At 35.3% G+C, this 16,980-nt stretch overlaps 1 protein-coding gene across 2 annotated transcripts in view; it reads left to right on the top strand.

Moving 5' to 3' along the window:
- The window catches only part of HECTD2 (HECT domain E3 ubiquitin protein ligase 2), a 63,374-nt gene that overhangs the window by 15,194 nt on the left and 31,200 nt on the right, over positions 1 to 16,980 (top strand). For both annotated transcript variants that reach the window (XR_002221373.2, XM_012765674.2), the window contains exons 3-5: positions 12,313 to 12,451; positions 13,148 to 13,250; positions 13,966 to 14,055. Coding sequence is in view for 1 of the 2 variants with exons in the window: in XM_012765674.2 (XP_012621128.1) it covers positions 12,313 to 12,451; positions 13,148 to 13,250; positions 13,966 to 14,055 (332 nt within the window). In the remaining variant the exon portion in view is untranslated. The remainder of the gene's footprint in view (positions 1 to 12,312; positions 12,452 to 13,147; positions 13,251 to 13,965; positions 14,056 to 16,980) is intronic.

Raw genomic sequence — 16,980 nt, 5'->3', positions numbered from 1 at the left:
TTATTAGTAAGGCTACCTTACTAACAACTATAGGTAGAATATGACTCCTATTTATTTTATGTGGAAGGAAATCTTTCATACTTCTTTGAGCATAAAAGGATGCCCACCAATCTGTTGATAGTTTCCTCAGGGAGGTAGGATTATGTATATATTTTTAATGTTTCCTTTCATAATTCTGTACTTTATCATACTTTACTTGCATACTTTTAAGTGCCCCTCACCTATAACAGGACAAATGCTCTTACACCCCAGCCAAACAAAACAAACCTAGAAATGTTTAAGTACATAGTTTCTGGTAAATTGACTATTTCCATAAGCTACATGTGGCATAAATTATTCTTGCACAGATTTTTCTGTCTGACACTCTAAGCCAGTGCTAGACCTATTCTATAGTCTTACAGGTTAGTATTTATATCACCCTATTTATGGACCTTTGCCTTTGGTAACTTCTTTCTTCCTTTATTTATTTACACACATGTTCCATCACCTTAGCCTTACCCCAAGGAGGCACCAGTGCTTGTATGTCACAGTCCCTAACCCACAACACAACAAAACAAACCCATAATTGTCATTTATAGAAATAGAGAAAAAAGAAAATGAGCCAATTTGATGGGGGAGAGGAGTTGAGAGGAATGATTTCTGGCTTAGCCATATTAACTAGATAATAATTATAACTTTTTTATTTGTATAATATTTATAATTTAGAGAAACCTTTCATATATATTATTTTGTTTGAGCCTCAACAATGACATAAAATAGATTATAATAGATATTAGAATCCCTGTTGTATTAGTTTTCTATAGCTGCATAACAAATGACCAGAAACCTAATGGCTTAAAAACAACACCCATTTATTAGTTCATAGCTCTTTAAGTCCCAAGTCTGGGTGGATGTGGCTAGATTTTTCTACACAGGGTGTTACAAGGCTGAAATCAAGGTGTTGGTTGGGCTGAACTCTGGGCACGGATCCTCTTCCAAACTCCTTCAGGTTGGTATAATTCATTCTTTGTGGATTGAAGAATGATGTCCCATCACTCTGCTGGCTGACAGCTAAGGGCTGTTCTCAGCTTCTGGAGGCCACATACAGTTCCTTGCTGTGGTCCTTCTCACACGCCCTCACATAATATCAAAATTTACTCTATTGAGGCCAGCAGAACGATCCCTATGTTGAATACCCTTTATGTTTCCAATCTCTGTGACTTTGTCTTCTACAACCAGTGGGAGATAACTGTGCTTCCAAAGGGCTTGTGTGATTAGGTTCTGCTTACCAGGTTGGATAATCTCCCTATTTTAGGGCTACATTTACAGGGACCAGGGTTTAAGACTTCAACATATCTTTTTGGGGGAAGCAGTTCAACCTGCAACAGATGGTTAGGAACCTTAAGAAAATTGAAATGTATGTTACAGAGAATAACAGAGAGTTAAAAAATAAGTGATAGATAGCCATAACCTTTGTTTGGATTTTTTGTTCAAATTTCTTAGCCTTTGATTCCACATGCTGATTTTTATTTACTCCATTCTGTCTATATTAATATCTTGATCTCTGAACTCAGCTTGCCAACTTGTATGCCTGCAAGTTTTTGATTGGACATGCTGACTTTAAATATAGTCCACCTATTTGGGCTTCCACCAGTGTCTGCTTCTCTCTCATCCATGCCAATTTCATGGAATCTGGACTTAGCCCCAACTTTTACTTGTAGTATTTCCATACACCACTCTAGATGACAAGACCTTTTAGCAGATTTCCTTTACCTTATTAGAACTCCTGGTGCTGACTTCTCCTAGCTGTTCTGTCTGCGTTTCACTTGAATTCAGGTGTGGCACAGAGTTCATATGTCAGGGGTGCTACAGAAAGAATTCTTTTATTGAATGAGAAGATAGACTAAGTCTTCCAAATACCATCATGTTTATAATTCCTTGATCTTTTGGGAAGCCTCTCTTACTTGCCAGTAAGATTGTTTTCTCAAAGATGCATCATTCTTGGCAGTTATTATAATTTTCCTCCCTCTTCTCTGATAGCAGGACCTATGCTGGGTATTCTCTAACAGCTTGTCTCCTGTCTGATCTTCAAGTGGTATTAGAGAAGCTGCAAAAGCCCAGCGTGGGTTTCCCTAACAGTTGAGGAATGGCTTTCCTCCCTGCAGACCATGTGACTGTGTATGCCTGTCAGATGGGCTGTCCTTTTAAAGATCTGAGAAGTGTAGGAGTTTTACCTACTATAACAGCTGCTAGGGATGATACATCTTCAGAGAAACAACCTAGATGATAAGTAACGGAGGAGCAGAGGTTAGCACTACAGTCTTTCTTACTCTTTTATATCTTCGTTTCTAAAGTTGTTATGCTCCCTTTCAGACTTATTTTAAAACATTTTTAAACAGCACAGAACATCTTTAAAAGAAGCAAAGAAGTTCTTCCCCAAACCTTTTAAGATATTTTTGCACTCTTGGTAATTCAGAAAAGAGTAGATGTGAACTCTGACATTTACCTTGAGGGCAATGTTCCATTGCCAGCTCAGCCCATTTCATAAGTTTACTTTAGCAGAGACCCCTGGAGAAATGTGATCTTTGCCACTCTGAAATAGCCAAGGGAAGAACAAGTGGTCTTCAGCTCATATGGTAATTGGATCTGTGTGGGTGCTGGGATCTATTCAGGTGAAGTACCACAGGGTTTCACAGTTTCTCTGAGAGCAACTTGAGAGGCCTATAGGAAAACAAACTGTTAGAAGCAGCCCAGCGCAGGGCTTGCTATATGGGAAGAGCAAAGGACTTGCTGCTTTAGGATTCCTACTCTAGAAGAAATATTTCCAAGGCCTCAAATGTCCCCATCTTCAGGTTTCCTTGGAGAATGAGCTGATTTTAATCTCTAAGATCTTACCCTGGGTCAGAGTGAGTACCTTGGATTTGGCTTTATTTCACTATTCCTATGGGAGAAGTGTATCTATCAAGAACTTAAGAGTATTTTGATGCATTTATTTGTTTACTTATCTCTTTACTAATCTGTATGCTCCTTAAACTTTTATTTTGGAGAGGGAAAGGGCTATCTTTTTCTCTTTTTTTATATGAAAGTTAATTTTTTGAATAGGTAACATATTTGTTTCAAAAACTATAAAAATATAGTTTTAAAAACTATAAAATATGTTTTGGATGTCTCACTTTCACTCTGTTTCCTGCTGTTTCTTATATTTTCTCCTGTGTTTCTTTATGCAAATGCAATCAAATATAAATATATATTTTCATTTTCTACCTTTTAATGAAAAAATAACTACATATACATTATTTTTTTCAGTTACTGTATTCTGGATATCTATGTATCAGTACATAGAAAGCTTTTTTATTCTTTTTTTTATAACTATATTCCATTTTATTGGATACTATAATTTATTTACTCTGACTCTTATTAAAAGAAATGAGTTGTGTCCATTTTTTTTATTATAAACAATGCCACAAATGATTATATACATATGCCATTTTATTCATCTGCAGGTATATCTCTGGGATATTTCTAGAAGTGGGATTGTCAGGTCCAGGAGGAAATGCATTTATAGTATCCTTGAATTTGAATCCATCTGTTTGTTTCCAGGACCCAGCATCCATGGTACAAGCAGTCTGTACTCAGTAAATAATTTACTGAATGAGGAAATGAACTTTTTGAATAGGCACTTTTTCTGGGTTTTTAGCCCTTTTGCTCCATTGGAAATATCAAACCCTTCTCAAGACTGTAATATTAATAAATTCTGTAAGATATGTCCAGTATAAGGCATCTTTTTCATTAAAGATATCCTTATATAGAAAGGACTTTAGAACATTTTCATAACTAGACCCATAAAAGAACATTTCACCCATGATTTTACTGCAGTTTTATAAACACACACATCATTGAACTTAGTAAAAAGCATATCTCCAAAAACCAGTGAATGTATTTTTTTATTTGTCTCTGATGGCTGCAGTCCTGTGAGTCAGAGTTTTTTTCCCTCTTTCTTCCTTTCTCTCTCCCACCTTCAATTTTATTTTTTGCCAAATGTTCAGAAAAGTCATCCTGTAGACAATGATGTAAATACCACCTGTTATGACTAATCCACTCTGGTCTTTCCCTGTTTCAGCTGCCTACTACTATTGAAGTAGTCGCAAGCAATATCTAAGTACTAAACTGATAGAGGTATCCTTCAAATTGTAGCCCATTGTTACCTGCCTTGTAGTCACCCATTGTCAATGATGATATTAAATAAGAACCGACTCTTTGAGTCAACTACTGTCAGTGTGAGAGTTACATTTACATAATTTGGCCCTCATGAGCCTTCATTTACTCATTTATAGAATGATGAAATTGGGCAGGTTGAGTTGTAAAATATCATTTACACCTAAATTTTATAATGTAAATGGTTAATTCCCCAATTTTGCTTGATCCTTGTGTTTATTTTTTGTTTTGGCTTTTGGCATTTTATAGTTACTAGCTTCCACTTCCATTTGAATTTAGATTTCCATTTTAGTATTTGTTTTTATACATGGTAGAATGTTTGGCATTCTGTTCAATAGCAGAAATAAGTAGATTTTGTAACTTCTCAGGCTGCAGTTGAGTCCTGGGTCTGTGCTTACAAACTGTATAATCTCTGTGCATATTTTCCCATCTGTAAAATAGATAACAAAGAAGCTACTTTATAAGGTCATAAGAATAAATGAAAAACATTTAAAAGTATTCAATTCTATGTCTTAGGAAGTTCAGTAAATATTAGTGATAATATATATATGAGCAGCTAAGTTAGGGAAGGGATTATGATGGGCAGGGTAATCTTACCTTAAGAGCAACCAATAAATTTTTTTTCAAATTCAATATGTGTCACATATGCAGAAGAATGTGATTAACATTTCTATACATTTTAATAATAATAAATTAAAGCCTATGAACTCAGCACTCAAATTAAGGAAAGAATACTACCAGCACTTTGAAAGCCCTGGTGAGTCCACACTAATCATACTGCCCCACCATTCTGTCCAGAGGTAACTACTATTCTTTTATATAGTTATCCAGAGGTAAGTACTGTTCCCTTTTATGTACTGTTTACCTCTGTGTGAGTGAATCCTGGGAAACAAAGGGCAACTATTATGACTTCTGAAAGAGCTATAATTTGGACTATGTATTAGATGTCTGGCAGAAATATGGCCTATCCAGCTGTCGAGGGTACTGTAGTTTAAAGTTGTGAGGTGAACTGTGTGTCCTCAGCTGATCCAGATAGCAGAGCAGGAAGAGAATAGCAGGGACTTCATCACACTATTGGCAAGCCAAGAATAAGAATAGGGGTCTGAACTAGGCTCATCTGTTCATTATGTCTTCAGTTAAATAAGAACAGTACAAAGACACTCAGGATCTTGGTGATGACAGGTGTCAAAATTACTAACTTTCAGGCCATTGTGTTCTAGTCTGTGTGCGGAGTACAGCTCCCACCTTAGGCGACTGTGATTCCTGTTCCTTTGTATAAGAATCTGTATGTATCTCTCTACCTCCGTCTCTCTGGAAGCTTGTGGAACCATCTCTTTGTCTTGGGGATTTTGAAATTGCACAGTGATGTGCCTTGGTGTGTGTCTGTGTTCATCCCTTGTGCTGCAGACTTGGTGTACCTTTTCATCTAGCAGTTCATGTCCTTATTTTGTTGATAATTTTCTCCTCTCTGCCTTTTCTATCCTTTCTTTCTGGATCCCCTATAATTCAAAAACCAGACTTTCTGGACTCCTAATTTTCTTATATTTTCACTCCTATTTTCCCTTCTCTTTTGCTCTGTGTTTTAGGAAATTTCCTCAGAACCCTTCTGTTGGGTATTTTATTTCTGTTACCATGCCTTTAATTACTAAGAAGTTCCTTTTTCCCCTCTGAATATTTCTTTTCTTATGGCACCCTCTTATTTTCATGGTTGTACTATCTTTTATCCCTCTGAGAAAATTAGTAATGGATTTAAAAAATTTTTTTCTTCTCTCTGCATGGTTTCTGATTCTTCCAAGTTGCTTTGGAAGAAGTCCCTCTTCCAAGAGGGACTCCTATCTCCTGTCTGGGGGAGGGGCAGGGTAAATATTCTTGTGGCTGGGGGAAGAAGGATGGGAGTCCCTCTTGACTGGTCATTTAGTATTCAGCAATTAGGTATTTATTGCCCCTACACCTTGGTATAGTTCTTATAATCTCATCTGCATCTCACATTTCCTAAGTCTTAAGCTTCTCTGTTGTACCCTTTCCAAATATAAATTTCCAGACTTCTGCTGGAGTAGGATGAAGGAGGTATAGTCACCCCATTGGCAGGGAGGAGATCTAGGGATCGAACTTGGTCTTCAGTTTTATCATAGTTCTTATTTTAGCCTTCCTCCTTACACTCTCAGTTCTAGATTCTGTGCCCTTTAAGAATTCTGCAGTGTAAATCAGGGTACTTTTCATATTTCCCTATTGGGGCTTGGTATTGAGCTGCCTCAGGTCTGCTGAGTACTTTTCACAGGTGCTGTTCGAGCTTCTTTTTACCTTTGAGGCTATGGCCATCTCTCTCATTCTTTTTGTCCTCATAGATTTATGTCTTTAAAACAACAACAGAACCTTTTGCTGTAGTTTTAGTGCAGTTTTGGGAGAAATTAGATGTCTGTGTTCAATCTGCCATCTTAACCTGAAGAACCTCCATTTGTTTCTTTAACAAATGAGGAATATGAGATTCTGAGAGATTACATAATTTATAAAAGATCACATGTTCCAGTATCTATTGTGCATCATAAACCACCCCAAAACATAGTGGCTTAAACAACAGCAATGTTTATTTTATTCACAAATGTGTAATTTGCGTGGGTATCAGTGTGAACAGCTCATCTTTGTTCTTCTGAGCATCAGCTGAGGTGACTTGAAGTCTGGGAGCTAAAATCACCTGAAGGTTTGCTCACTCTCATGCCTGATAATTGATGCTGGCTGTAGGCTCAGACCTTAGATGGAACTGGGGTTGGAACACCTACATAATGGCCTTTTCATATGGCTTCTTGGCTTCCTCACAGCATGGTGACTGAATTCTAGGGGCAAACATCTTAAAAGAGAGAGCCAAGCAGAAATTTTATTGCCTTTTAATAACCTAGTCATGCAACATCACTTCTGCCACATTTTGTTCATTAGCAGAGAGCCATTAACTCTGGCTCACATTCAAGGGGAGAAGAATTAGACCTATCTATTGTTGAGGGGAGTAGTAAAGAATTTATAAACTTATTTTAAAACTGCTACATCTGTGCATGTACAGTGTAGAGCCAGAAAAAGAAGCCAGGTTTTTTTCTCCCAGAAATTTTCTTATACCATTTTGTAGGGTAGGAATTCATAACTAAAATCAGGTTCTTAGATAACACATACATTGTAAGTTTCCATGCTTCCTCAATTTCTCTATTATAGGTCATTATGTAGGTCACTATAATAGAGAATTTTCAAACTTTTTGATTGGTTTATGTCTTGTCCATTTTGTCCTTCAATAGTTATAGAGATGAAAGTGATCCAAGAAATTACCTAAACTAGTGGTTTTTAAACCTATTTTTGTTCTTTTTGATTTTTGTGACAAAACACTTTTTAAAAAAATAAAAAAAATTAGAGCATCATTATATTAATGATAGAAAAGCTAAGCTACTCTGAGTAAACCTATGCACTCAGCATCATTCCCCTTAGGTGGCCCTTGAAGTTCTTTGGAATCTTAGGAACAAGTGATTTAGGCCATGTCTTTAATTTATAATGTTGAGACTTAGGCCCAAGGAAATCCAGTGACTTGTCTAAGGTTAACAAAGTTAGCAACCCTGCCTGCAGTAGGACCCAGTCCCTTACTTCCAAGTCTGGTGCTTTCCCATCATTTACTTATTACTTATCTAATTACAAATTATTTGTGATGGAACTTAAGGTATAATCAGTGTAACACACTTGCAAGAGTGTGTTACAAGCAGCCAACCTTTTTATATCAGTACTTGCCCTCCAGCAGTAAAGGGATAATATGGGAGGGAGGCCCAGGTTCCTCCTACTGACCACCCAGCCTACATAGAGACTCTTGTTTATCTCTGATTCTGCTGTTGCTATCTGTGCTGGATAGCCAGGAACAATTAACAGACTCCTAATTGCGTGGCCAATTTAAAATACCAGTCTTGGTTTTGGTGGTTGCAGTTGTGGAAAGCTACATATTACTAGTTTCTAGCCAGAGTCAGCCTGTGAAATCAGCGAGCTGGAAAAATTTGGCTGATAATCTCATACACTTACACAGTTGTATTTTTATGATCTTCATATTTTTTAATATACTACCAGCCCCCACCATAGCCCTTAGTCTTCTAGCATTGGCTTCAAGTGTTTTACTTAATGTTTCTAAGCAACCAACTAAAATTGGCAACAGTATATTAACAGAAAGGGAAAATGATTACTACTTATCAATTTAGCACAGAGTGTTCCCAAGTATTGGCTGAATGAAACCTAAATGATAGCTTTTCACTGATAAATATATTTTTGCTTTTTTCAGTATATTACAATATTCTATATTGTAGAAAACATTGCATATGATAGAGATTTGCCTGTTTTATTTATAATATCAGTTCAATTTGAGATTTTATTAATCTCTCATCACCATAGTTATTGGTTTTTCTTTTTTGAATTAGATTTTAATAGCCATCTGTGAGGACAGGCAGAAAGCCTGTTCCTGGAAACAATGCCTTGATATTCAGTGACATGAGAGCAGCTGTGAGCTGTTATTCTTCTTTTCTTAATAGCTGAATGTCACATCCTGTAGTTTGGCTTTCATTCACAAATGTGAGCAAGGGATTCTGCCTTTCTTTCTGATTGAAGTTGCATTAACATAGTTTGTTAACATTCTGTATTACTCTTCAATTTAAGTTACCTTCTGTATTAAAAATAAATGCCATCTGGGCTTCTGTTTCTAACCTCACCCTATAATACTCTTGGCCTTGGCATTACTATTTCTCTTTTATAAGAATCTCCCCACTTTCAGATTCTGTTAAAATCCCAAGCCTACTCCCTTACCAAATATTGATTTTATCAAACTTAACAAAATTATGTGATACTGGTATAATAACAGGCATGTTAGTTGAATCATAAATAGCTAATAATATGCTCTAGTATATAAAATAACTTAATATACAATAAAAGAAATATAACCCCAGACCAGATGGATTCACAGCCAAATTCTTCCAGACCTAAAAAGGACTGGCATATGTTCTACATAAATTATTCCATAATATCAAGAAGGAGGGAATCATCCTCCCTAACTCATTTTATGAAGCCAGTATCACCTTGGAACCCAAACCAGGAAAGGACACAACAAAAAAAGAAACTACAGACCAATATCCCTTATGAACATTTATGTAAAAATCTTCAAGAAAATACTAGCAAACTAAACAACACATCAAAAAGATAATTCACCATGATCCAGGTGGGTTCATCCCAGGGATATAAGGATGGTTCAACATATGCAAATCAGTAAACGTGATTCACCACATAAACAGAAGCAAAAACAAAGATCATATGATCATCTCAATAGATGCAGAAAAAGCATTCAATAAAATACAGCACCCTTTCTTGATAAAAACCTTCAACAAAGTAGGCATAGAAGGAACATACCTACAAATTATAAAAGCCATATATGGTAAACCCACAGCCAATATCATACTGAATGGAGAAAAGTTGAAAGCATACCCCCTAAGAACCAGAGCAAGACAAGGGCGCACATTATCATCACTTCTATTCAACATAGACTGGAAGTCCCAGCTAGAGTAATTAGGCAAGAGAAGAAATAAGGGTACCCAAATTAGGAAAAAGGAGGTCAAACTATCCCTATTCTCTGATAATATGATCTTATATCTAGAAAACCCTAAAGACTCCATCAAAAGATTCCTAGAATTGATAAATAAATTCAGCAAAGTCTTAGGTTATAAAAACAATGTACACATATCAGTAGCACTTGTGTATTCTAATGACATTCAAGCTGAAAGTCAAATCAAGGACTCAATACCATTTAGAATAGCTGCAAAGAAAATAAAATACCTAGGAATATGCTTAACCAAGGAGGTGAAAGATCTCTACAAGGAGTGCTACAAAACACTGATGAAAGAAATTATAGATGACACAAACAAATGGGAAAAGATCCCCTGCTTATGGATTGGTAAACTTAGCATTGATAAAATGTCCATACTGCCCGAAGTGATTTATAAATTCCTATGCAGTCCCCATCAAAATACCAGCATCATATTTCACAGGTCTAGAAAAAATAATTCTAAGCTCCATTTGAAATGAAAAAGCCTGAATAGCCACAGCAATCTTAATCACAAAGAACAAATTAAGCAAAACGAACAAATCTGGTGGCATCACATTACCTAACTTCAAATTATACTATAAGATTATAGTAACCAAAACAGCATTGTACTGGTATAAAAGTAGAGACATAGATCAGTGGAACAGAATAGAGAACCCGTAAATAAAACCATCTAACTACAACCAACTGATCTTTGATAAAGCAGACAACATACACCGGAGAAAGGAAGCCCTATTAAATAAATGGTGCTAGAAAAACTGGATAGCCACATGCAGAAGAATGAAATAGGACCCTATCTCTCGCCATATACAAAAACATTAATTCAAGGTGGATAAAAGAGTTAAATGTAGGATTTGAAACTGTAAAAGTTCTAGAAAAAAATATAGGAAAAACTCTTTGAGATATCAGGCTAGGCAAAGAATTTATGACTAAAACCCCAAAGGCAGATACAGTCATAACAAAAATAAACAAACGGGACTTCATTAAATTAAAAAGCTTCACAGCAAAGGAAATAATCAGCAGAGTAAATAGACAACCTACAGAATGTGAGAAAATATTTTAAAATATATATCCAAAAAGGGCTAATATTCAGAATCTATAAAAAACTCAAATCAGCAAGAAAAAAACAATCCCATTAAAAAGTGAGCAAAAAAACATGAACAGAAGTTTTTCAAAAGAAGATAGATGGTCAACAAACATGAAAATAATGTTCATCATCACTAATCATCAAGGCAATGAAAAGTAAAACCACAATTAGATACCATCTTACCCCTGTCAGAATGGCCATTATTAAGAAGTCAAAAAACAATAGATACTGGTGTGAATGCAGAGAGAAAGGAATGCTTATATGTTGTTGGTGGGATTGCAGATTAGTACAACTTCTATGGAAAACAGTATGGAGATTCCTCAAAGAAATTAATGTAGACTTAAACCATTTGATCTAGCAATCTCACTACTGCGTATCTACCCAAAGAAAAAGAAGTCATTTTATCAAAAACATACCTGCACTTGAATGTTTATTGCAGCACAATTCACAATTTCAAAGATATGGAAGTGCTTATCAATTCATGAGTGGGTAAAGAAAAAATGTGTGTATACATACCATGGAGTACTACTCAGCCATAAAAAGGAATGAAATAATGTCTTTTGCAGCAACCTGGATGGAACTGGAGACCACTATCTTAAGTGAGGTATCTCCTAAATGGAAAAAGAAACACCACATGTGCTCACTAATAATGGGAAGCTAAAAAATGGGCACATGGCACAAAGTGATGTAAAGCAGTGGTCCTCAACCTTCTTGGTTAGCACTGTATAACAAAGCTTTGGCCAAGGACTGACTGCATATATGACGGTGGTTCCAGAGATTATAATGCTATATTTGTACTGTGCCTTTTCTATGTTTAGATACACAAGTACTTACCATTGTATTACAGTCGCCTACAGTATTCAGTACAGCAACATGCTGTACAGATTTGTAGTTTAGGAGCAATGAACTATACCATTATAGCCTAGGTCCATAGTGGGCTATACCATTTAGGTTTGTGTAAATACAATCTATAATGTTCACACAGTGATGAAATTACCCAACAATGCATTCTTCAGAACATATTTCCATCATTAAGCAATCTTCAAAAAGCTAATAAACATTAAAAACATTGAGCTTCATTGAAATATTCCCTGAAAGACAACTTTTAGGAAGGGAGGAGGGGAAAGAAATGCTAAGTTACATTGATAGACAACTTTGAGGGGGAAAGAGAAAGGGAAGAAGCTCTATACTAAACATATACATTAATGTAAGGTACAGCTTAATATCTGTTGTGAGTGAAGTGGGGGTTTGGAGGAATAAGTGCTCCAGGAAGCACCCTTAACTATGGTTGGTTTTCCTCTTATATGATCCCAAAGTGAATGTGGTATAAAGTAATTTATTTGTTTTCTGTTTACATTGAATTAACCTGCCATTTTATAATTTGGAAAAGTTTTATAATTAATTACATTGAAGGCTTTTTTATACTTCACAGTGAGAGACCCACCACCAGTTTGCCTTGATGTTAGACAAAAACAGCGTATCTCTATAGATTCATTATCATCTGAAACGAAGGCCCCAGCCCTTCCAGAACCTATCCTTCCAATCCAGCCCAAAACTATGAAAGACTTTCAGTAAGTTTCAACTCAGTATTTATATGTAGACATATAGTTATCTGCATGTCAGCGCTTTACATAATTTAATATCTGTGTGACAAATTAATTGAACATATAGATCATTATAAGGTACTAGCCAATAGTGAAGACCCGAAAGACTAGATTTCTCAACTTGAAGGGAAAAACAAATGTATGAATAACAGGTAAAGGTTAGATATATTGCAGCAAGATACAGGTGACACCAATTTAGAGACCATGAATCAAAACAGGCAAAAAGAGATAAAAGTGATATAGTAATAGAATGTTGCCATTTTAAATAAGAGCTCATCTGTACTGTGTGATACATATTATCACCATTTAGAAAATCCAAATGCATGTTTGAAGGATTAAGTGGCAATGAGAAAGTAGAGACAAATGTAAATCTTCAGAAGCTTGGCTACCAAGGGAAGGAAAAAGAATGCTAATTGGAAGAGACATGTCAAGAGTGAACTTTTTTTAAAACAGGCAAATGGTAAAATTGAAGCTGGATTAATATCTTAATCCAATTAAGAATTATAAATTCATAAACTGTATTTGCATTAGCTAGAACATTTCTGTATTTGGTTTTAGTATTTCAAGTTTCCTGTTCTGTGACATTTCTTTGTAAAAATGTAATGCTATTTTATATGAATAATATTTCTATCTTTATGTGGTTTAATGTATTTTTCATTTTAGGGAAGATATGGAAAAAGTTAAGTCATCAGGAGATTGGAAAGCAATACATGATTTTTATCTAAAAACGTTTGATTCTTTCCCAGAATTAAATGCTTCATTTAAGGTAATAATACATAAAACACATCTTTCATTCATTTTGTTTTAAATTTTCCAAAAAATATTTGATAAATTTGCTTCAGGCCAAGCACAGTAGAATTACAGGCTAAGCCTGTAATTACAGGCTAAGCCTCTCGGAAGCTGAGGTGGGAACTCAGAAGTTTGAGACCAGCCTGAGCAAGAGCAAGACCTTGTCTCTATGAGAAGTAGAAAAAATTAGCCAGGCATGGTGGTGCACCTATAGTCTCAGCTACTCAGGAGGCTGAGGCAGAAGAATCGCTTGAGCCCAGGAGTTTGCGGTTGCAGGGAGCTATTATGGTGCCACTGTACTCTACCTGGTGCAAAAGAGTGAGACTCTTTCTCAAAAAATTCACTTAATTTTCTACCCCAATATTTCCTTAAATGTTTAAACAAGCATATATTGTCTATGTATTGATTTATGAAATTATACATATCACAGATATTACATAAGTGATATCTTAAATCATTACTTAATAATACTGATGTTAATGTTTGACTCCATTCTTTCACTTTTAAAAAAGAAAGTTATTCAAATAATCTCTACACATTCATTTTTATTTTCAGCAATTTTGCCCTAACAGTTCTTTTATATCGTCAAACTAAAAAATAATAGAAATTTTGAAAGAGTAGTATGGTTCAAATATTACTAAGAATAGTTCTTAAAGTGATGTATACACTTAACTCTTCAATTAAATTTGCAGAAAGATGCCACTGCCTCATTTAATACCATTGAAGACTCTGGGATTAATGCTAAATTTGTGAATGCTGTATATGATGCCTTACTTAATACTGTAAGTATTGTTGTGGACACATTCAAATAGTATAATTCTGTGTCTTGTCTGTATTTCCAAAGCAGCCACACAAATATTGTAAAAATCACCTTATAAAATAATTGCATTATAAAATTTCATATAATTTTATAGTAAGCTTTGTTGGAATTCTCAGAAAGTTAAATTATTTTATTCTTTCATTTTCTTAACAAATGTATAATACACAGAAAACTGCAAAACATTACTGAGAGAAATTAAAGAACACCTAGATAATTAGGAGAATATACCATTCTTATGGATTGAAAGGATGTCAGTTTTTCACAAATTGATCTCTAGCAGTGGGGTTCTCAAAATGTGGTCTCCGGATCAGGAGCATCAACATATACTGGGAACGTTACAAATGAAAATTCTTGGGCTCTACCCAAGACCTATCAAATCTGAAATTCTGTATTTTAACAAGCTATTTTTGTGATTCTGATACATGCTAAAGTTTGAGAACCACCACTCTATGGAATCAATGCAATTCCAGTATAATCAAATAATTTACTTCCTTTGGCTGAGTAAGTGAAGCATGATTTAACAAGCAAAAAAGCATTGGTGTACAAGTAGCAATGAGCACTTTAATGTACAAATGTTGGTTTCTAAATACCATTTCCCTGGAGAAATATCTAATTCTAGGACTAAGGCAGGGAAAATATAAGATGAACCTAGATCGTCTAGTTTCTCACCATCATGATATTAGCTATAAGTTTTTTGTAGATGTTCTTTATCCAGTTAAGGAAATTCTCTCCTGTTTCTAGTTGGCTGAGAATTTTTATCATGAACTTTGATGTTGGATTTTGTCAGATGCTGCTTTTGCATCTATTGATGTAATCATGTAATTTTTCTTCTTTAGCCTGTCGATGTGATGAATTACATTAATTGATTTTCAAATGTTGAACCAGACTCGCATGCCTGGAATAAATCCCATTGGTTGTGTTGTATAATTCTCTTTATACATTTCAGGCTCAATTTGCTAAACATTTGTTGAAGGTTTGTACATCTATGTTCATGAGAGATACTGATCTGTAATTTTCGTTTCTTATACCGTCTTTCTCTGATTTGGATATTAAAGTAATGCTGGCCTCACAGAGTGACTTAGGAAGTATTCTGTATGCTTATATTTTCTGGAAAAATTATAAAGAATTGGTATCACTTCTTTCTTAAATATTTGGTAGAATTTACCAGTAAAGCTGTCTGGGCTTGGAACTTTCTCTTTTAGAAGGTTATCAATTATTGATTGGGTTTCTTTCGTAGACATAGACCTATTCAGATTATCTATTTCTCCTTGTGTAAATTTCAGTAGATTGTGTTTCAAGGACACATCTAGGTTAGCTTATCAATTTTGTGGGCATGGAGTTGTTCATGATAGTCCTTTTTTTTTTTTAATGTTCACGTTTCATTTTTACTCGTGATTGGAGGGTATATATATATCCACGCCCAATGTGTATGTGGGTATATTGCATCCCTTATACATTTCTAAATATTTAAAATGTTTCCAAACAAATGGAACAATATAGAAACAATATGTTTCTATACAAGCAAAACTAAAATTTGTTATGCTTTTGCAACCATTCTCTTAAAAAATTGTAAAAGTCTTTCCAGGACAGCATCATAAGTACAAATATAGTCAGTAGTATTTATTTTTAAACTTAATGTCTATTAACTCATTTCCAGAAACATTGCAAATATTTTCCCAAGCTTTCTATGTCCTTTTTAAAAACAACTCAAAGTGTTACATATACTAACTTAAAAAAGTCAAATAATACAAAAAGCTTAGCATGAAAACAGCAGGTCCTACCCATTCTCTCCTCTCTGTGTTCAGGCTTCTGAAGCAAGTATAGCAAATGTTTCTAGTAGTTTCTTTTGATATTAACTCACATAATTCAAAGTAACATGTATATTTTTCTTGAGTTTTTTATTTTATGTTGACTTCTTGCCATGATAGATATTCATTTTATATCCGTTTAACTCACCCTATATATGCAGATACACACGCAAATGTATGCACGTGCACATGCCCAGTCACACATGCACACATACAGGCAGTTCTCTTCTTCCCAACTTCCCAGTGGTGTTACATCACTCCTTTTGGTTATATTGATATTCACATTTTACATTATTATAACTGTGTATTGTGTTCAGTTGAGTCTTAATGGTAAATTGTTTTCTTTCTTTTGTAACTTTTTGTTTTATTGGAATTAATTCTTGACCCATTTTTCTTTTTTTTTTTCCTGTGAGTTTGGCTACTTTATTTTTATTTATTTAAATAGATTTGGGGAGGCCGGGCGCGGTGGCTCACCCCTGTAATCCTAGCTCTTGGGAGGCCTAGGCGGGCGGATTGCTCAAGGTCAGGAGTTCAAAACCAGCCTGAGCAAGAGCGAGACCCCATCTCTACTATAAATAGAAAGAAATTAATTGGCCAACTGATATATATATAAAAAATTAGCCGGGCATGGTGGCGCATGCCTGTAGTCCCAGCTACTCGGGAGGCTGAGGCAGAAGGATTGCTCGAGCCCAGGAGTTTGAGGTTGCTGTGAGCTAGGCTGACGCCACGGCACTCACTCTAGCCTGGACAACAAAGCGAGACTCTGTCTCAAAAAAAAAAAAAATAGATTTGGGGATACACATTTTTTAGTTACATGGTCAAATTGCATAATGGAGAAGTCTAGGCTTTTATTATACCTGTCACCTGAATAGTATACATTGTATACAATTTTTCATCCCACAACCCCCTTCCATCCTCCCAATTCTGAGTCTCCAATTTCCACTAAGTCACTTTGTATGAACATATATACCCAATGTTTAGCTACCACTTATAAGTAAGAAGATACAGTATTTGGTTTTTTGTTCCTGAGTTACTTTACTTAGAATAAAGGCCTCCAGTTCTATCAAAGGTGCTACAAA

The sequence above is a fragment of the Microcebus murinus genome, chromosome 14 (genome assembly GCF_040939455.1).
Source record: "Microcebus murinus isolate Inina chromosome 14, M.murinus_Inina_mat1.0, whole genome shotgun sequence".
Lineage (NCBI taxonomy): Eukaryota > Metazoa > Chordata > Mammalia > Primates > Cheirogaleidae > Microcebus > Microcebus murinus.
This window is presented reverse-complemented; position numbering and strand designations above follow the sequence as displayed.